Source organism: Myripristis murdjan, chromosome 17 (assembly GCF_902150065.1).
Source record: "Myripristis murdjan chromosome 17, fMyrMur1.1, whole genome shotgun sequence".
NCBI lineage: Eukaryota > Metazoa > Chordata > Actinopteri > Holocentriformes > Holocentridae > Myripristis > Myripristis murdjan.
The window spans coordinates 7664447-7681766 of record NC_043996.1 but is presented as its reverse complement, the minus strand read 5'-3'; the positions used below and the strand labels follow the sequence as shown (position 1 = coordinate 7681766).

The 17320-nt window shown below is 40.8% G+C and overlaps 1 protein-coding gene across 1 annotated transcript; it reads right to left on the bottom strand.

The window, feature by feature from the left end:
• Nucleotides 1-1153: 1153 nt before the first annotated feature.
• On the bottom strand, nt 1154-10114 carry elovl8a (ELOVL fatty acid elongase 8a). The gene is made up of 8 exons (XM_030074636.1): nt 10056-10114; nt 8132-8198; nt 7732-7919; nt 7057-7137; nt 6255-6311; nt 5876-5990; nt 5484-5611; nt 1154-1371 (listed from the first exon to the last, which is right to left on the bottom strand). Exons 1-8 carry the CDS (start codon nt 10059-10061, stop codon nt 1204-1206), a joined length of 810 nt encoding a protein of 269 aa, XP_029930496.1. The 5' UTR covers nt 10062-10114; the 3' UTR covers nt 1154-1203.
• Nucleotides 10115-17320: the final 7206 nt, after the last annotated feature.

The following is a 17320-nucleotide window of genomic DNA, read 5'->3' as shown; positions in this document are numbered from 1 at the left end:
TTGACCTCTTTTTTTCCCCCTGTTCTTAGTCGCCTGGTGTTGCTTTGAAAACTGGCATATAAAAGTGGTGATTATCCGACTGTTTTAAAGCTGACACATAGGGCTGATTGTTATTCAACTTAATATGACTCGCCTGTGTAAGCTGCCTTTGTAATTGTGATTTAGTTACTTCAAAGTCCTTTTTCATGTGGTGCTCTGTTATTTTGTCCAACCCCTGTAGAGTTTGGAACAGAGGAGAGTCAAAACCAATATGCTGTTGAAGATAAAAAGAGAGACAGAGAGGGGGAGAGAGAGCTAACGGAGTGTGAAAAGGAGATGACGGCGAGGGAAATCTTTACATTCATTAATGCATGAGAGATAGATAGGCTTAATTCACCGACTCTTCCACCAGTCCTTTCATTTCTGTCCACAAGGGGGAGTGGAGGGGGAACATATGCAATTGCAATGGGGACCAGGCCCCCACAGTTATACCCTTACAACATGAGAGAAGGGAAGGAGGGGTCCTCAGATGGAAAGAGGGATTAAACGAAGTGGGGAGGGGGACACCAATTTACATAAGAGGAGGGGGACACGGAGAAGGTGGGAGTTGGAGCTAATGAAAGCCAGAAGTTGATTGGCTGGGACTGGCAGCCAATGGCTGGAAGAGGAACTAAAGCGACTCAACAGGAGATTAGATTAGAGGCAAAGACTGCTGAAGAGGGAGGGAGGGAGGTCCGCCCGGCTTTATTTCAGTTTGGCAGGAAGACCCTTCTCCTCTGAGGACCGATGGGGGGATGGGAGTGATAGAGATGAGGCTCGGGTGTGTATCTGCGTGTGTGCATGTGTGTGAAGCTGTGCACAGATACACATAAATCATAAATATTCCATAAAATACAAAATGTTTATTTTGGTAACAAACATGATGAATATGCAGCACTGCAGTATCCCTCATTTTTCCTTTGACTCCGACTCCCCCGAGACGTGTTCAGATCGGTAGCTCCTCTTTCTTTTTTCCTTTCATGATATATGTTTTCATATCATATAACATGAAATACGGCGGAGATTAACATGCATCACATGCGGGCAAAAATACTGCTTCCTCAGGCCTCTCCCATGTTTACTTTGCCGTCTCTCCCTCTCATCTTCTGGTTTCACAACACTTTCATCTCACATCTTCTTTCTTTCTTTCTGCCCTCCTCTCTCTCTCTCTCTCTCTCTCTCTCTCTAGGTCCTCTTCGTCTTCTTGGCGAGGTAGCTGTGGTAGTAGAAGTTGCTGAAGAGAGCGATGAGGCTGATGGAGTAGGCCAGCACAACTGCGTTCATGGAGTCGGGGAAATCACAGTCGGCAAACAGATTGTAGGTGGTGTGGATGGTCACGATGAAAAACTGGATCTGGGGGAGCGGAGGGAGGGATTTTCAGAATCCACAACATTTTGATACGAATACATTTTCCTTTTATATAATCCATGACTAGGAGTATCTGTCTGAGATTCAACCTAAAGCCAGTTCATGAAAACTTACACATTTGCTGTTCTAAACACTGAGCGTGAATGAAAGAATGGATGTGTTTCTTGTCATTGAGACATGAGTGATGATAGAAATATATAAAAACAAGCAACAGAGAAAACAAAATAATGTCATCTAATTGGCTGCTTGGGCTCGAGTCAGTGGAACTTCTCCTCCATGGGACCCAGACTCATTAACAAAGTTTAATAGTACTCTTTTCTTTTGTGTCCAGCAGCAGCTCGTCCCTGTGACCCATTTCAGTGTCCCAAGCCACACAGTTTAATAAACCAGGTTCCAATCTAATTTCGTTTAAAAGAGACAATAAGCATTATGACTCTGCATGACGCTTGGCTTCAGTACATATGGGTCTATTGTTCGTTACATATAGACTAATCCATATCCACATGGGAGTCACAGCCCTGCAGCTACACAGGCCTCAGGCAGGCGCTGCAGTGTGAACATAATGAACACTGCACATGTAAATGACCCCCCGCACACACCTCCCTGCCCTGCATCTAGTAATTACCCACCCAACACACACATGCACATGTGACCCCTCACCAACTCACACACACACACAAACCTCCTGACCCCCAATCAACTGAACTCAACTTTCAGCTTCAGTTCACCAAATTGTGAAGCCAACTGTTAATGAAGTCTTGACCTCCAAGGTCATTACAACATGACCCACTGTATGACAGGCAGTCACAGCCGCGACCTATATGTGCTGCAGCCATATAGTAGAACAACGTAAAGAAAACGCTGCAAGACGCCTTCTCATACAGGCCTTCCATAACAGACAGATGGTGTAATAGTTAGCTGAGGTGCCTATCTGCTGCTAATCTGCCTACCTGCATGTTAGTCCAAAAGACCAGCCAGAACAATGGAAAACCTCGCAGTAGTCCCTACATTCATCACAAGTTAAATGAATACGCATATTGACATATGAATAGATGTGTGAATAGACATATATTTCAAATACACACAATACATTGAGTAAATAAGCTTTAAGGTTGTTGTAAGGTTTATTTTTTTCATTTTCACAGAACCAGGCTAACGACTCCCATAGACTTTGACTCTTTATGCTAAGCTAACACGAAATGCTACCAATAGGAATGGAACCAGTGGATGCACGGAGGTGAAAATGGTATCAAACATCTTGTCTCAGTCTGGGTAAGTTGGAAAAAAAGGCTATTTTGCCCAGAACGTTGGAGTATTTTCCTTTAAAGGGATAGTTCATCCAATTTGAAAAAGGTGATATTCTCAAAGAAGAAGCCAGTCACCTGAAGACCACCCAGTAGATCATGGGCTCCTGAGCTTTGCCAGGGAGGAGGGGCCAACTTTGAATGTTGTGTTTACAAACTGCTATCGTTAAGTCCCTCTCATTGCGCCTTTTCGTTTTGCTAATGAAAAATTAGTCTGAAATTTCTGAAACTGAAATTTTACGATAACTCGAGATACACACTTCTACTTCTAAGTAAAGTGCAAATGCAGTGCGTCATCAGTCCACACACAGAGCCACAACAGAAACAGGAATAAATCAAAGCAAACAGGTAGCAGGCAGCTCAGATGGCGCTTAATGGACTGTTAGGAGACTCGTGGATGGGGGAAAAAGTGAGACAAAGGGCTCTAGTTTCCCGGCGCAGCGCAGGGTGGCGCAGTGAGGCGCACCCTGCGCAGAGCTAGTTTCGACAGGCGCAACGCGTGAGGCGAACGGTTTCCAAGTTTCGCAGACGGATCTGCGCCGAGATGGGAGTGGCGGCGCAGCAGGGGGAGGTGTCGACAGATTCATCTTGGCGCAGTGACAGTTTCGTGCCAAAAGGCTTCGCCGAGGTGCGCCAAAAGCTCGCCTCCTGAAACCACGTCTACTTTCGGCGCAAGGCGCAGCGGGGCCGGCGCAGTGGAAGTTTGGCTGACAGGCGGGCAGTGCGCACACGTCACCACAACCTCACAGGCAGATTTCCAGAATGTCAGGCACAGTAACAATGCAATAAATACCCACAGAAAGCACTATTCAATGCTACTATCTCAGTCAGCACATAAACGTATCTCCATATCGACTGTCCCGTCACAACTGATGTCAGATCAAAGGAGATTGGCACCGTTTGGCAGCGTAATGGAAACCCAACCTGATCACCTGTCAGTCAAACAATGTGTCCCATACAGTGATGTCTTTTTTCCAGTCATGGTGTCTGGCGCTGCTCCTGTTAACTACACAGTACTTCTTCCATATATATTTAAATATTCCACTCTGAGTTTTCGTTATCCGGTAATCACCGGACTATGACTGATAAAATCTGCCAAAGTCCGGGAATTTTTAAGTGTCCGGTGAAAATATTCACAATTTGAATTTTATTAAAACAGTCAATTTCCACGTAATTTTATTTATAATAAAAAAAAAAAAAAATAGACTGCGTGATCCCTGTCTCCGGTGTACCAGAGGGAGAGAGAGAGAGAGAGAGAGGGTTTTTTTCTCGCCTGGGGGAGAACAAGGTCACAAGACTGATGCGCATTGCAAGTTGCGGAGAGACACTTGAGACTTTTGATTTTAATTCAGCTGCTGAATTAAGTTTTTATTGCATCTATTTGATTTCAAGTTGGCAGCACGCCGCGTTATTAAAATAATATGTGCCCGTTTTTTTGTTTGCAAATTGTAGTTGCAATTGTATGCAATGTTCATGTTAAAAGAGCACAGGCTTGTGCAATATTTATTTATTTATTTTAGACGTTACGCACGTGAGTCAATTGACGGCAATTTAATTTGATACAGCCTGCTTTTCAATAAAAAGATTACGCTATAAATTGACATGCCTTGATATCATTATTATATAGCCTGCATATAATTTTAAACTCAGTAAATTCAGATAATATTTGACCGGAATTTCAAACATTTGTCCGGTAAACTGAAAACCTGCCGGTCACGTTGTCCGGTGCCAATTTTTTCTAACGGAAACCCTGATTTGCCCTGCGATGGACTGGCGACCTGTCCAGGGTGTTTCCTTGCTTTCGCCCTATGAGCGCTGGGATAGGCTCCACCACCCCCCCGCGACCCTAGTGAGGATAAGCGGTTTAGAAGATGAATGAATGAATGAAACCCTGATTCCACACATATAGAAAATGTAAAATGCATCAGTTCCTTGCCAGACTCTGGGCGTTTAGAACAGCGAATGTAAAAGCTTTCATGAACCGGATTTTGTTTTAATCTCTAGTGTGTTGTTGCATCAGTAAGTGATGGAGTCGAAAGTTGCAAAACAAACATGTAGGCTATTTATATGAATATGGCGAGGATTATCCTTTGATGTAAAAACATTCATTAAAAATGGGGGCTTCACAGTAAAATTTTTATTTGCTCGTAAAAATCAATAACTTTAACAGATGGTGACAGAGCTGGAAAAAAAGAGATGCGAGGCAGGCAGGTAATGGAAAGACAGGGGACTCAGGAATTTAAGGATAGATGCATGGATGGATGGATGGGTGGTTAGATGGATGGGTGGACAGATGGATGGCAGGTAGCTCCAGCAACATTGCAACAGCCAAGACTGGCCTCACTGCGTGTGTGATGCGGCTGCTCTCTTCGTCCATGTCAAATGTGTAGACTACCACTACGCCTTCGCGCAGCGCATTTTAAAGGCGAGGACAGGGGCTCATTTGATTGGTTTAAAGTGAATCGGCTGTGTCAAACCCACTCCACGCCTTCTCTCCTCCCTTGCGCCGGTAGGAGGAACGGCGCAGTAGATGCGCCAAGGCGCACGGCGTGCCAAACTTGCAAAATCCACTTGGCCACACCCAGTTGGCGCAGCGCAGCTGCGCTGCGCCCGCGCCTCGCCAGGTCTGCGAAACTAGAGCCCAAAGTGTTTCCTGTCAGTTTTATAGAAGGGATATATTACAAAAGGAAGTGATGCATGTCTGTTCTGGTAAGGGAAAGAGAAATTTGATTTCACTCAGCATGCTGGATACTTATTACACACACACACACACACACGCAGGCAGGTACTGACCAACTGCAGGGAAGTGAGGTAGCGTTTCCACCAGAGGTATTTGGTCATGTGAGGTCCTAGAGCTGCCAGGCCATAGTACAGATACATCACTACATGGACCAGGGAGTTGATCAGGCCTATCAGAAAAGCTGCGCACAGACAGACAGGATGAGTCAGTGTGTGTGTGTGTATGTGTGTCTGCGTGTGTGTGTGTGTGTTTGTGTGTGAATGGAATCACAAGAAAAATGATTAGTTACCAGGAAGACTGAGGACAAACAGTCATGCAGTCAAACACACAGGCAGAAAAACAAACTCAGAGATAGACACACAGATAGACACATTTTTCTATGTGTGCATGAGCGTGCGTGTGTGTGTGTGTGTGTGTGTGTGTGTGTGTGTGCACGTGTGCTCACATTGGCCCCCAGCAACATATTTGACCCCAGCCCACCAGTTGAAGATCATGGTGGCATGATGGTAAACATGGAGGAAGGTCAGCTGACTGTTCTTCTTCCTCAGGATAAAGAATGCCTGGAACACACACACACACACACACACACACACACACACACACACACACACACACACACACACACACACACATACACATGCATACAAGCATGCAACCATGTGTATACATGCATGCATTACAAGCATAAATGCATGAAGAAACACACACATTTAAAGGCTTTGGGGTAGTTTGTAAAATGTCACTTAGCAGACAAATGCAGGAGTTACAAATCAAAGTGAGCCGCTGAAGGAGCCGAAAATGATTTTGTGTTCTGTTGCACTCACAGTGTCGCTGAGCTCTATGACTTTGGAGAAGTAGAACCACCAGCACACCCTGGCCATCTGGAGAACAGGGTCAAAAACGTGATATCAATCTGCTCCCAACATCCACCATCCAAGATTCATTTACTGACATTTTTAAAGGTTTTCAGCATGTGGCATCTGCTGGTGAATCATAGTTTCCCAGATACAAACATTGCTTTGTTGTCATAGTTAAAGTACACTGCAAAAATATCCCCCAAGTCTTATATACCAGTGATCAAATTGTTTGCAAGTGGGATGAGATAATCCCACTTGTTCCCAATGCAGTTTTAATTGTTTCAGGAATGTTGCTGGGAACAAGTATGAATTTGTTTAAACAAGTCAGAATAAGGCGGATCAGCCCACTAGGATCAAGAAAATGACACTTGAAAAGACACAAGAAACAACAAGTTGATTAGCATTGGAAACAAGAGGGATTCTCTCATCCCACTGGTAGATTTAATTTATTTCTCTATTCATTTTTTAGTAATTTCTATTTTTTTTTTTTTTTTTGAGGACTGAATGTGAGAGACTGTGTACTGCAATGTACTGTAATTTGAGGATATACATAAAAATTGGCATTATTTAGAGCTGTGGTCTGAAATAAACTGGGCCTATAAAGGCTGCAAAACATTATTTTCTCTCAGCAAGGCTTACACCTTCAAAATGTTTGTGTATGGACTCATAATTGAGACAAAACAGCCAATGAATTCTGGATTGGGGGAGAAATTATTTGCTGCATGAAATATCACCTAATAAAGTCCTGAGAGTTTAGGAGGAGATTTACCCTCATGGCCAGCGGGCTGTCGCTGTAGTCGACCGGCTGGCACAGCAGGCTGTATCTGGCCAACCAGGAAGAGGCTGTGAACTGCAAAGACAAAAGCTGTTTTTCATCCCTGCTCTGGTTTGCCTCCATCAGTGCAGGGAGCTTTCATCCCGGCCTGCCATGTACAAATTAGCTGAGAGAGAGTGAGTGCTACGCTGACTCACTTTCTGTTTCCCCCGGCAACTCTCACAGTAAGATGAGAGACTTTTCATATGAGGTTCACGGGACAAAATCATATCAGTTGGATTTTTGACATGAAATATTATCATATGGTATTGGTTTTGGCTCAAACTGCCAGGCATGACCCCTGCTGAGGTAACATACCAAAATACTACATATATATTTCAAATTAACAATAATAAATAAATAAATAAAATACATTGTAAATTAAAATACATGGAAATTACCATACAATTTGCACAAAAAGCAATAATAATAATAATAATAATAATAATAAATGTATCCGATAATAATAAAATTTTTAAAAAATACAGAAAACTGTGTATGTGGGAGTTGTTAAGAATTACCAGAAAATATAGCAGAAATTTTTAAGATAAAATTTTCAATTATAGATTTGAAAACAACGTTAATTAATTAAGGTCCGAGGTGTGTCCCTCCCCCTCTCCTCCTCCGTACCTCGTAGAACATGTAGGCAGACAGGCAGACCATGGAGAAGTTGTAAACTATCAGGACGGGCTTGAGGTTGACCGGCTGCCTGCGCGCCATCAGCTTTGGCCCCGCCCATATGATGACCAGGTAGCACAGGAAGATGCTGCTGATTGGTAGAGGAGAGTAGACCAGCAGCCAATCATCTGTCCTCTTGTCTGGAGGGAGAGGAAGTGACAGAGACTGGTGGGTCTTGATGTGCACAACATGCAGCCTGATGAGCAGTATTACACGGCTGTGAGGAAGATGAAGACCACCAGAAGATCTCCACTTGGAGGTCACAGATCACACTTTTTATTTACCACTGCATCACTGAGTAAAATTAATGCTATCATGCAAACACTTTCAGGAAATGAATTTAAGATCTTACCTCCATTCTCCAGAATCCCTTGGTAGAATAACTGTAATTTCTGCCACACGGTGACAGACTGGAAGCCCTGAGACAGACACAACATCAGGAGGAAGAATACTGTCCATCAGTCAAAATGAAGATGAAATTTCCTCTTTGTCAGGACAAATGATTTATTTATCTGCTATTCCTCATGTTCTTTCTTTCTGTCCTTTTTCTTTCTTTCTTTTTTCTTATAATTAATAAATGACTTCTTGTCCCCAATGCGGACAATATGTTGTAAACAGGGAATCAGCTACTCATGACATGATGTAAAACGGCCAATTTGCATTAAGAATTGGTGGATAAGGTACTTATTGTTATGGAACAAAGGACTTTTTATATCTCATATTTGCATGCAACATACGCGCACACACACACACACAAACACACACACACACCCCTTTTTACTATAAACTGTCCAGGACCCTCTAAGAACCACAAGGTGTCTGCATCCTCCACCCCTCCGCAAATGTGATTAAACCACCCAAAGATGATCTGGATTAAAATCCATGGATTATATTCACTAATCCAGTTTATAAGTATCTCATGATAATGGATATTAACCAATAATCCGCCTCATAATGAATGCGTTCATAATTTGGACCAGCAGATTATGAATTAACGTCAGCGATTGACATGTAGCAGTGCTGCCATCTAGTGTCTGATCAGCAGAGCTCAGCAAAGGGTCAGGGACACGACTCGTGGCTAAATCCACTTAAAACTGAGAAACAACGTGCTATATAACAGGGCGACCATGAAAACAAAAGCTAACTGTGTAATCTGGTGATCAAATGTGAAATCTGTTTGATTTTATTCTTCATGTATCTTATTCCAACAATAATCCTACATGCTTGTTCCTTATAATCCTGGGTTAAACTGATTTTCTAGTTCAATCCATTTGCAATGATTTACTGATGTATAGCACAACAAAAACAACTGGATGGGCCTAAAATGCAAATATTATCAACTGCATTTCACAGAATGTATGATTGAAAGCAATTTAAAGTGGTGTAAATGACAGTAATAATAATGTAATTTAATGTATCATAATGAGTTGTTTGCAGTACAAATTCATTGTGCAAGTTTCAGGATCATGAAGTTTCAGGATCTTTTCAGGAAAAGCTTAAATGAATGCATTACTGTAAGTATTAATTGCTTCATGATAATCACCAACTCAAGGTTGGCATATTTACCCTTTTATGCAAAAATCCCACCAAATGTAATTGGAAGCACTTATTGAACTTTGTTTTCTTCCTGTTTCTCCTGCTTTGCTGGACTGTGATAGAAGCAGCAGCAGCAGCAGCAGACGGAGGACGGAGCTAAGCAGTTTAGCTTCTCTGGTAGCTTCACAAGGATTTACTGAAGAAAATCCCCAACAGAACCAGGCTTCTGAAACCTGCTCAGACTGACTGTGCAGAGCTTGCCTGGAAGGAAATCCTCACAATAAAAATCATGTTCATTCTCACCAAACAGAGCAGCCTACAGTCATCATAATTATTGGACCATCATTATCAGTGCCGGTGATGAACGCCATACACCTCAGCAACCTTTGACCTTTAACTAAGACTGTACATGCCATCGACATTTGTTCTACTAGTCACCAACTGTTCCTCTAATCCTGCTCATTTCTGCTAGGAAAACAAAACTGCCGCATTGGCCTGTAACCTCTGATATTTGTTGATTCAACAGTGGAAAGAAGAGATACACACTTCAAGATTCAATGGTGCATCACCATTTCATCGCTGAAGGTAACGACACAAATGTGAGACATTTTCCTGATGCAAAAACTAAGCAAAAATGAACAAGCAAGCAAACCAGATAGATAGATAGATAGATAGATAGATAGATAGATAGATAGATAGATAGATAGAGTGATAGATAGAGTGATAGAGTGATGACATACCTTCATTGTGCAGGTGACTTCAGCTCATCCACCAGTCACAGCATGTTTCATCCCTAGTTTGTGTGGTGACCTGCGTTGGGTCAGGCAGCACTAAGGTAATCCACCTACTCTGCCTCTGTCAGTGTGTGTGTGTGTGTGTGTGTTTGTGTGTGTGTGTGTGTGTGTGTGTGTGTGTGTGTGTGTGTGTGTGTGTGTGTGTGATTGACATGACATATGGCAGTTATGTCCCCTGTGAGAGTGAATAAATAATTGGATTTCACATTTCATTAAATGCTAGGGATTTAACCAAATATTTTTTCATAGTAATCCAAAAATATTGTTTTTTTTTTTTCATAACCAGGGCTAGGGATTTATAAAGTGAATTAAATCCAACAAGAAAGTGGGTGAAGGTTGGTCTGGAGGCTGAGAATTTTTGTTTGTGAATAAAAAATTGCCCTAATAAAGAAAAAAAAAAAAAAATTACATACTGAAGACTCTTGTTCTTCTTATTTACGTAATAACATATAATATGCTTCAGGGAAAAACAATAAGACAAGTTAACAAGGGCAAAAATGTAAGAATTCAAGTCTGACCAAAATTGCATTGTAAAGTTACATTCAAAAACTAAGTGTTGTAAAGTTTCATCAACTTGCTTACAAAAAACACAAGAACTGCCCATGTCCATATATTTGGAAATCAGAGAGTTAACAGGATAGATTTTGTGAAGAATTCTGAAATGTATTTCTTTTACTTTGTTAGTAATAAAGTATTTGTGAAGTAACAGTTTTTTTCCCCCAGTCTATGTCCTCTAAATGAAAGTTCCAATAAAATTTTCCTCTTGGAGAGAATCTCTTTTTGTCTTGAAAAACTTCCCTTATATGTTTATTGGTACACCTTTTGTCATATATATTGATACCATTCAAAAGTAAAGCAGGGGTAGACGCTGGTATTTTCCCTTCACAGTAGGATAAGTGACTTTTCATTAACTTAAGTAATCCAGAGGGGATTGCTTTTATCACTGAGTTGTACTCTTTGAAAGTTATGGGAAAGTTGTGACGAGACAAAAAACTCTCATAAGAGAGGACAAAACCTTGTTTGTCTAAAACAGACAAGATATTATTTAGATTTCTCTCAAACTGTTTAGGATAAAAAAGAGATTTATTCCTTATGGTAATGTAGTCATTATTCCATAAAAAGGTTTTATGAGGAGAAAAATTGTGGATGAAGCACAGTTTCCAAGAAAGAAGGGATTGTTATTTGGACTGTGAGACTGGGAGCTTGCCAGGTGAGTAGTTGCAAGATAAAACAAGAGCATTAAAAATATGATTGGGGATATAGAACCACATTGAATTTTGATGTGTCAAACATCTCTTTAACCAGTTTATTTTAAAAGTATTTATAATATCAATAAAATTAAGAACTTCAAGGCCACCTTCCACTCTGCTGTTGGATAGAACTGCGTTTTTAAGTTTGTGAGTTTTATTTTTCCACATGAAGTCCAGAAATAATTTGTTGATTTCATTAGCTGTGGAATCATTCACACAAAGAGAGAGAGACGAAAAAGAGAGAGAGACGAAAATACCCTCAGCCTTTGATTGATGAATTAAATGTTGTATTGTATTTTTATTTATTTCTGTGTATGTTTTTTTTTTTTTTTTTTTTAAACTCATTCACGGATATATCTTTGTTTATTAATGTTGCAAAATATGAAATCTTAGAATTTAATTTCATTGTTTCATTGTTTAATGCATTTTCTTTGCATTTGTTTAAAAGCTCTCATGTAGTGTGGTGTTATTGTTTGACATGTTATGTAAATTATTTGTTTAAATAAAGCTTTTGGCGTATATAGGGGAGACCGGGGCTTGTTGTCACATGGGTAAGTTGTCACATTGTCACATTGTCACATTGCAATTATCTTCGCAGGGCGCAACAAACAAGTGGAATACTTCCTTGACATGGTCAGGTGTCATGTCCTGTCTGAGAAGAGAATAGTACATTGTGAGCTGAGGTGAGCACCAGTTAACCATTTTGTACAATCCAAAGTAAAAAATATCAACTTGATATATTTAAAAATAAGCTTCTTTCAAGTAAAAATCCCAACAGTGATAAATGTGGATTTGTTAGAGGAGAGATTAAGGCATCCTGTCATACCTCAGTCATTGTTCTGTTTTGAGCTAACTTTAAGCTAGAGCTAGCTTTAGCAAACATGGTAGTTTGGGGCACCATGTCTCATTCATTTTGGGGTTAGTTGTCACAAGACAGAAAAACAGTAACTAAATAGAGTGTAATAACATAAAATTTTATTTTCAGTAATCAATATACCCACGCTGGAATGAGACAATAATTATTACTCCACTATATTCACACAATTACAAAACGTTATCTTAACGGTAGTGTGGGCAGAATTGAGAGAGAAAAAAACAGAAAAACAGCAACACTAACATATTAGCATAATCCAAAATGTCCCTCCAATATGGGGATAATTTGGTTCATTTAAAATAAAATGGCATTTAGAAATCCTGTCTACTGTGTTGTGTTGCAAAGTGCAAACCCAGATAACTATGTGTGTACACATTACTTGTTGGCATCATGATCTCCCCTTCCTGAGTTTGCAGATCCCCACGCTGAGCTGAGGGACTCTCTATCTCTATATCCACTGCTATCAGTGACAGCAGCTCTGAGGATACAGTGTCCCTCAGTGGAAGACTCAGTCTCTGTGAGGGCTGGAAGTAACGCTCAAAGTCCAACCCAGGAACACTCTTTAAAGAAAAAAAAAAAAAAAAGAAAGAAAGAACATAGCCCAAGTTACAGATGCAGAGCACACCATTCATTCATGATACTGTAAAACAGTTTTGACAGCTAATGAGCTTCATTAAATACTGTAAACAGTAAAGGCATTTATATATTCATTAAAACTTTAAGAAACATTTACCTCATTGACTGAGCCTCCACAGGGCTCTGGACTGCAGGGGGAGAGGAACACACAGTGGGGGAGGAGAGAGGAAACTGGCTGTTAGCAGGGCAGGGGGACAGGGTCAACCTCAGAGTAGAGGGGCTACCAGAACCATGGCTGGTGGTGGTTTCAGGTGCGCCATCTTGGTCCTGAACCACAGAAATGGTTGGGTGTGACTGCTCCCTCACTGGGCTGCTTGGTTCAGCAACTGTAAAATGCTCAGGTTGGTTGGCGTCTTCATTACAATCTGAGGTGGCTCCACCCTGCCTAGTGGCTGACTCCAGTTGGTTTTCAGGGTGTTCTTCAGGTTGCATGCTGTCTGAAGAAACTTCCTTGACAGGTGAGAAAGAGAGGGAGACGTTCACATTGTACCTCCTGTTATGGGACAGCTGAGGAGTGTTTGGCTGAGGGCTCTGCCTGAGGCGGGCAGGTGTGTGGGCCAGATGAGCAGGGGAGGCATGAGACAGAGCAGTGGATCGGCGGGTGATTCTTCCAGGAGTTAGGGTCAGGGAGGAGCAGGGGGACGCCTGAGGCAACACAGCAGCACTCAGACGGCTGGATCTTCTCACTGAACCTGAAGAGATGGACAACACAATAGAAATGGGAGTTAGTCCAAATTCAGGCACGTGAACACTGTACCCTGATGGTACACTGTAAACACCCTCTGGCAGAAAACAAGTCCTAGAGATTCCCACTCCTCAAGCCATCCTAATTTGGCCAGCAGTCACTGACTATGTTTACATGCAAAAAATATATTCTGAAAAAGACAATATTCATACTAAGCTGTTTTTCTGGCTAATGAAAGTTAGTATTTCACCACTATTCCTGTTTACATGCAGCTGTGCATACTCAGATTCTCAGTTGAAAGGGGTCGATGGCCTTACATGTCATTTAACATGGAAATGTGGAACAGCTGGAACTGCTTGAGCCATTTTGCATATTTGGAAAAAAAAAAAAATCCTCTTGCGATGCAAAGTTTTCCGCTGATGGTGTATTTGTTGGACCATGCAAACACTGTCTCCTTCTTTCATCTGTTCAACGACCTTATTGAAAAAGACTGTGTTGCGATATTTGCACATATCCAAAAAACTGCTGATATCAAAACTGCAAACTATTGGCTAGTTTGTTTCTTTACAAAACACAGAGGTGACTGTAAACAGGCCAGAGGCCATGTGTCACAAACTGCAGTAAAAACCTAATTGAGATATATATGTCCAAAGAATGCGCTAACACCCAAATAATATCAGCGTATCCCACAAGTCTTTATCGGAAAACTACATTTAGAATAATGACTAATTCAGAATATTCAATCAAAACAGGCTGTTTACATACCCTGTATCAAATTCAGAATATTGTCATATTTCAAATAATAGTGGAAAATTAGTGTGCCTGTAAACATAATAATTGTTGTCTCACCTGGTAGTTTGGCTGGACTTTCAGTCTGAAAGAAACCACCATTAAACACACCAGTGTGTGGAGGTGGGGCCAACGCTGGGGGCTGTTGGTCCTGAGGTCCTGGGTCGGGACCGTCCTCAGAGATAACGGCAACCTTGGCTGCTTTCTCTGCCTCGACCGCTTGCTGTCTGGCCTTCATGGCAGCCTTAACTGCAGCCAGGCGAGACTTGGCTGCTGTGCTGCTCCCTGCTGCTTTGGCCGCTGTAGCAGAAGGTGGTTTCTGTCAAAAGAGCAAGACAGACAAAAAGTATTGGTTCATATTCACATGCTTTTCATCTCACTCTTTTTACATGAAGCACCTTTTTGTGAGCTGACAGATAAAAAGGTGGGGCTTTACCATACAGCTGACAGTTTACAGAAATCACAACCAGAATGAAAACTGAGAAACCACAAAATAGGTGGTTTGTGTCTGTCTAAAAAAGCAGGCCTTCACCTTGACTGCTTTCCTCTGCCTTGGTGGGGGCTTGTGTTCCTCAACCCAGCCTCGGGCCTCTGCCTCTTTGAGGGCGTCAAACCTCTTGTGGACGTCCTCCACCTGACAGAAGAAGCAGAAACAGGAGAGAGGGTGCCATGAAGTCAGTCTTCTATGTAATTATACAGATCCATTTCCCTTTGGTGTGTTTACATGTTGACTGTGCCCTTCTCCTGTGAGAGTCTCACCTGATAGTATACGATGTCCCAAAACCCCTGCAGGTCAGTGCAGGTGGTGATCTTCTCTCCTCGGCCCAGATCGCAGTCATCCACCAGACCGCTGAACTGGTTAAAACGCTTCTTCATCAGCAGCCTGGAACACCAAAAAACACCAAACTGATACCTGAAGATATCCTGCCCTTGTGTTCCTCAGAGTTAAGCCTAGTGCTTTGGTTAGTTTTATAATATCAGAAGTGTTTACTTTAGTTGCTAATTTTGGAAAAAAAAAAAAAAAAAAAAAAAAAAGGTGGTAAAAAATAGATAAAATGTTATGTTGAAATAAAGACCTTAGACTATTTAATGACTTTTAAGGCCTAATATTTTAAAAAATAAGACTAGGAACCTGCAAACAACCTGCACTGTGGTCACAGGCTCACAACACTACAAAAACATGTGCATACCTCCCTTCATAATTTGTAATAGAAGCCTTTCATTTTCAAATCCATTGCATATACATTTTTTGAATATGGATCTCGCAGGTTGGGGAACAGAGTCATGATGCCAAGAGCATATTTGGTTCGCACATAGGTTGGTGGGATCCTCCTTTAAAAATAAAAAATGTTTTATTTTTCAAGGTTTAAAAATATAAAAGCCCTTTATAATGTATTACTGCAATAGGAGAAAATAATTAAATTGCTTTTAACTTTTGCACAAGGTTTTGTGACAAGTACACAACCTTTTCCTAACCTGTTTTTTTTTTTAATGGATACCAACATCCCCTAAAAATATATTATTTGTAGAAACATGATTAGCACCAAGGAGAACATTCAGTGCTTACCCATGAACTTCAACCATGTCAGCCACGAGTAGGTTTACCATCTATTGCCAAGTACCATCCGTCAGTTTCTTTGTTTTTTCATACTCGCGTGCTCACCATCTAAAGGATGAAGAAGAACTAGAAAGGCAGTCACCATGTTTGCCTTTCCTGCAATAAAACCACACCTTGTCTGCACAGTATCTTTGTGTTTTAGGGTTAATAACTCATTTCATTAATTACAAAAACGGAAAGCAGGTAGCTGGATACCTCTTTTGCAGATTCCTGATCAGTGTGCTTTCTTTTCATTCCACTGTCTCTCTCAAGTATCACTGTTGCATCTGATGAATCAGATGGCACAGAGGATGATTCGGACCACACAGAGGATGAATTGGGCCGCACAAGGGATGAGGTGTCCGACACTTGCGATTCCAACAAATTGCTTGACAGATCTTGATGAAACACAACTGCAAGACAGTTAAAGAAATGTATACAGAATGTAATACACATGGTTAAAAAATAATAATAATTACTCCTAAAGGCCCACTAACAACAGGTGACCAGACTGATGACTGTAATATTTCAGCGTGTTAAACATGGTGTTACTGCTGTCGTGTGGAGTTAAGACATCTTTTTGGGTCACCAACTATTGATGAAGCAACAAGGAGTTTAACCTTTTGAGACTTGAAACAAATCTACCAGATTATTTTCAGGGTTTGTTAAAAAAAAAAAAAAAAAAAAAAAAAAAAAAAAGGCAAAAATTACAACAATTAGTAAAAAAAAAAAAAAAAGAAGAAGAAAAAAGAAAATTAGCAAAAAAAAAAAAAAAAACTCACCTGCATTTAAAAAATACAAAAAAATAATAAGTAATTAACAAGGATTGTTAAAATATATTTAGTCTCTAAAACATGCAACAGAAGACATTTTTCCTCTCATCTTGAATTACTTTAACACTTGAAGCACTGACATGTCACTGTCAAAACTTCTTTATAACCTATTTGCTCTGTAAACTATATCATGTTATCAACAGAATGGAAACACAGACATTTGGTTGTACAGTCCTCATGATCAACGCACAGCACCAACCAACACAACACTCAGTCTAGATGCTCTTCACTGTGTCAACAGCTGGGCCAAATATCAATGTTATATTGATATTGTTACATAAAACTAGGTATCATCTAGGATTACAGATATTGTTTGGTTGTGATATGGCCTGAGTGCTGTCTTTTCCTGGTTTTAAAGGCTCTTAAAGGATATCTGAAATTATTAAGCTGTTCTAGCTCTTTTACTGTCGGACTCTGCCTGCTTGGCCCTCGGTATCATCACAACATTGATATTACGATATTTGGTCAAACATATTGTGATATCTGTTTTTGACCATATCACCATCCAGTTTGATGCTGTGGAGACATTTAAAAACACAGACACATG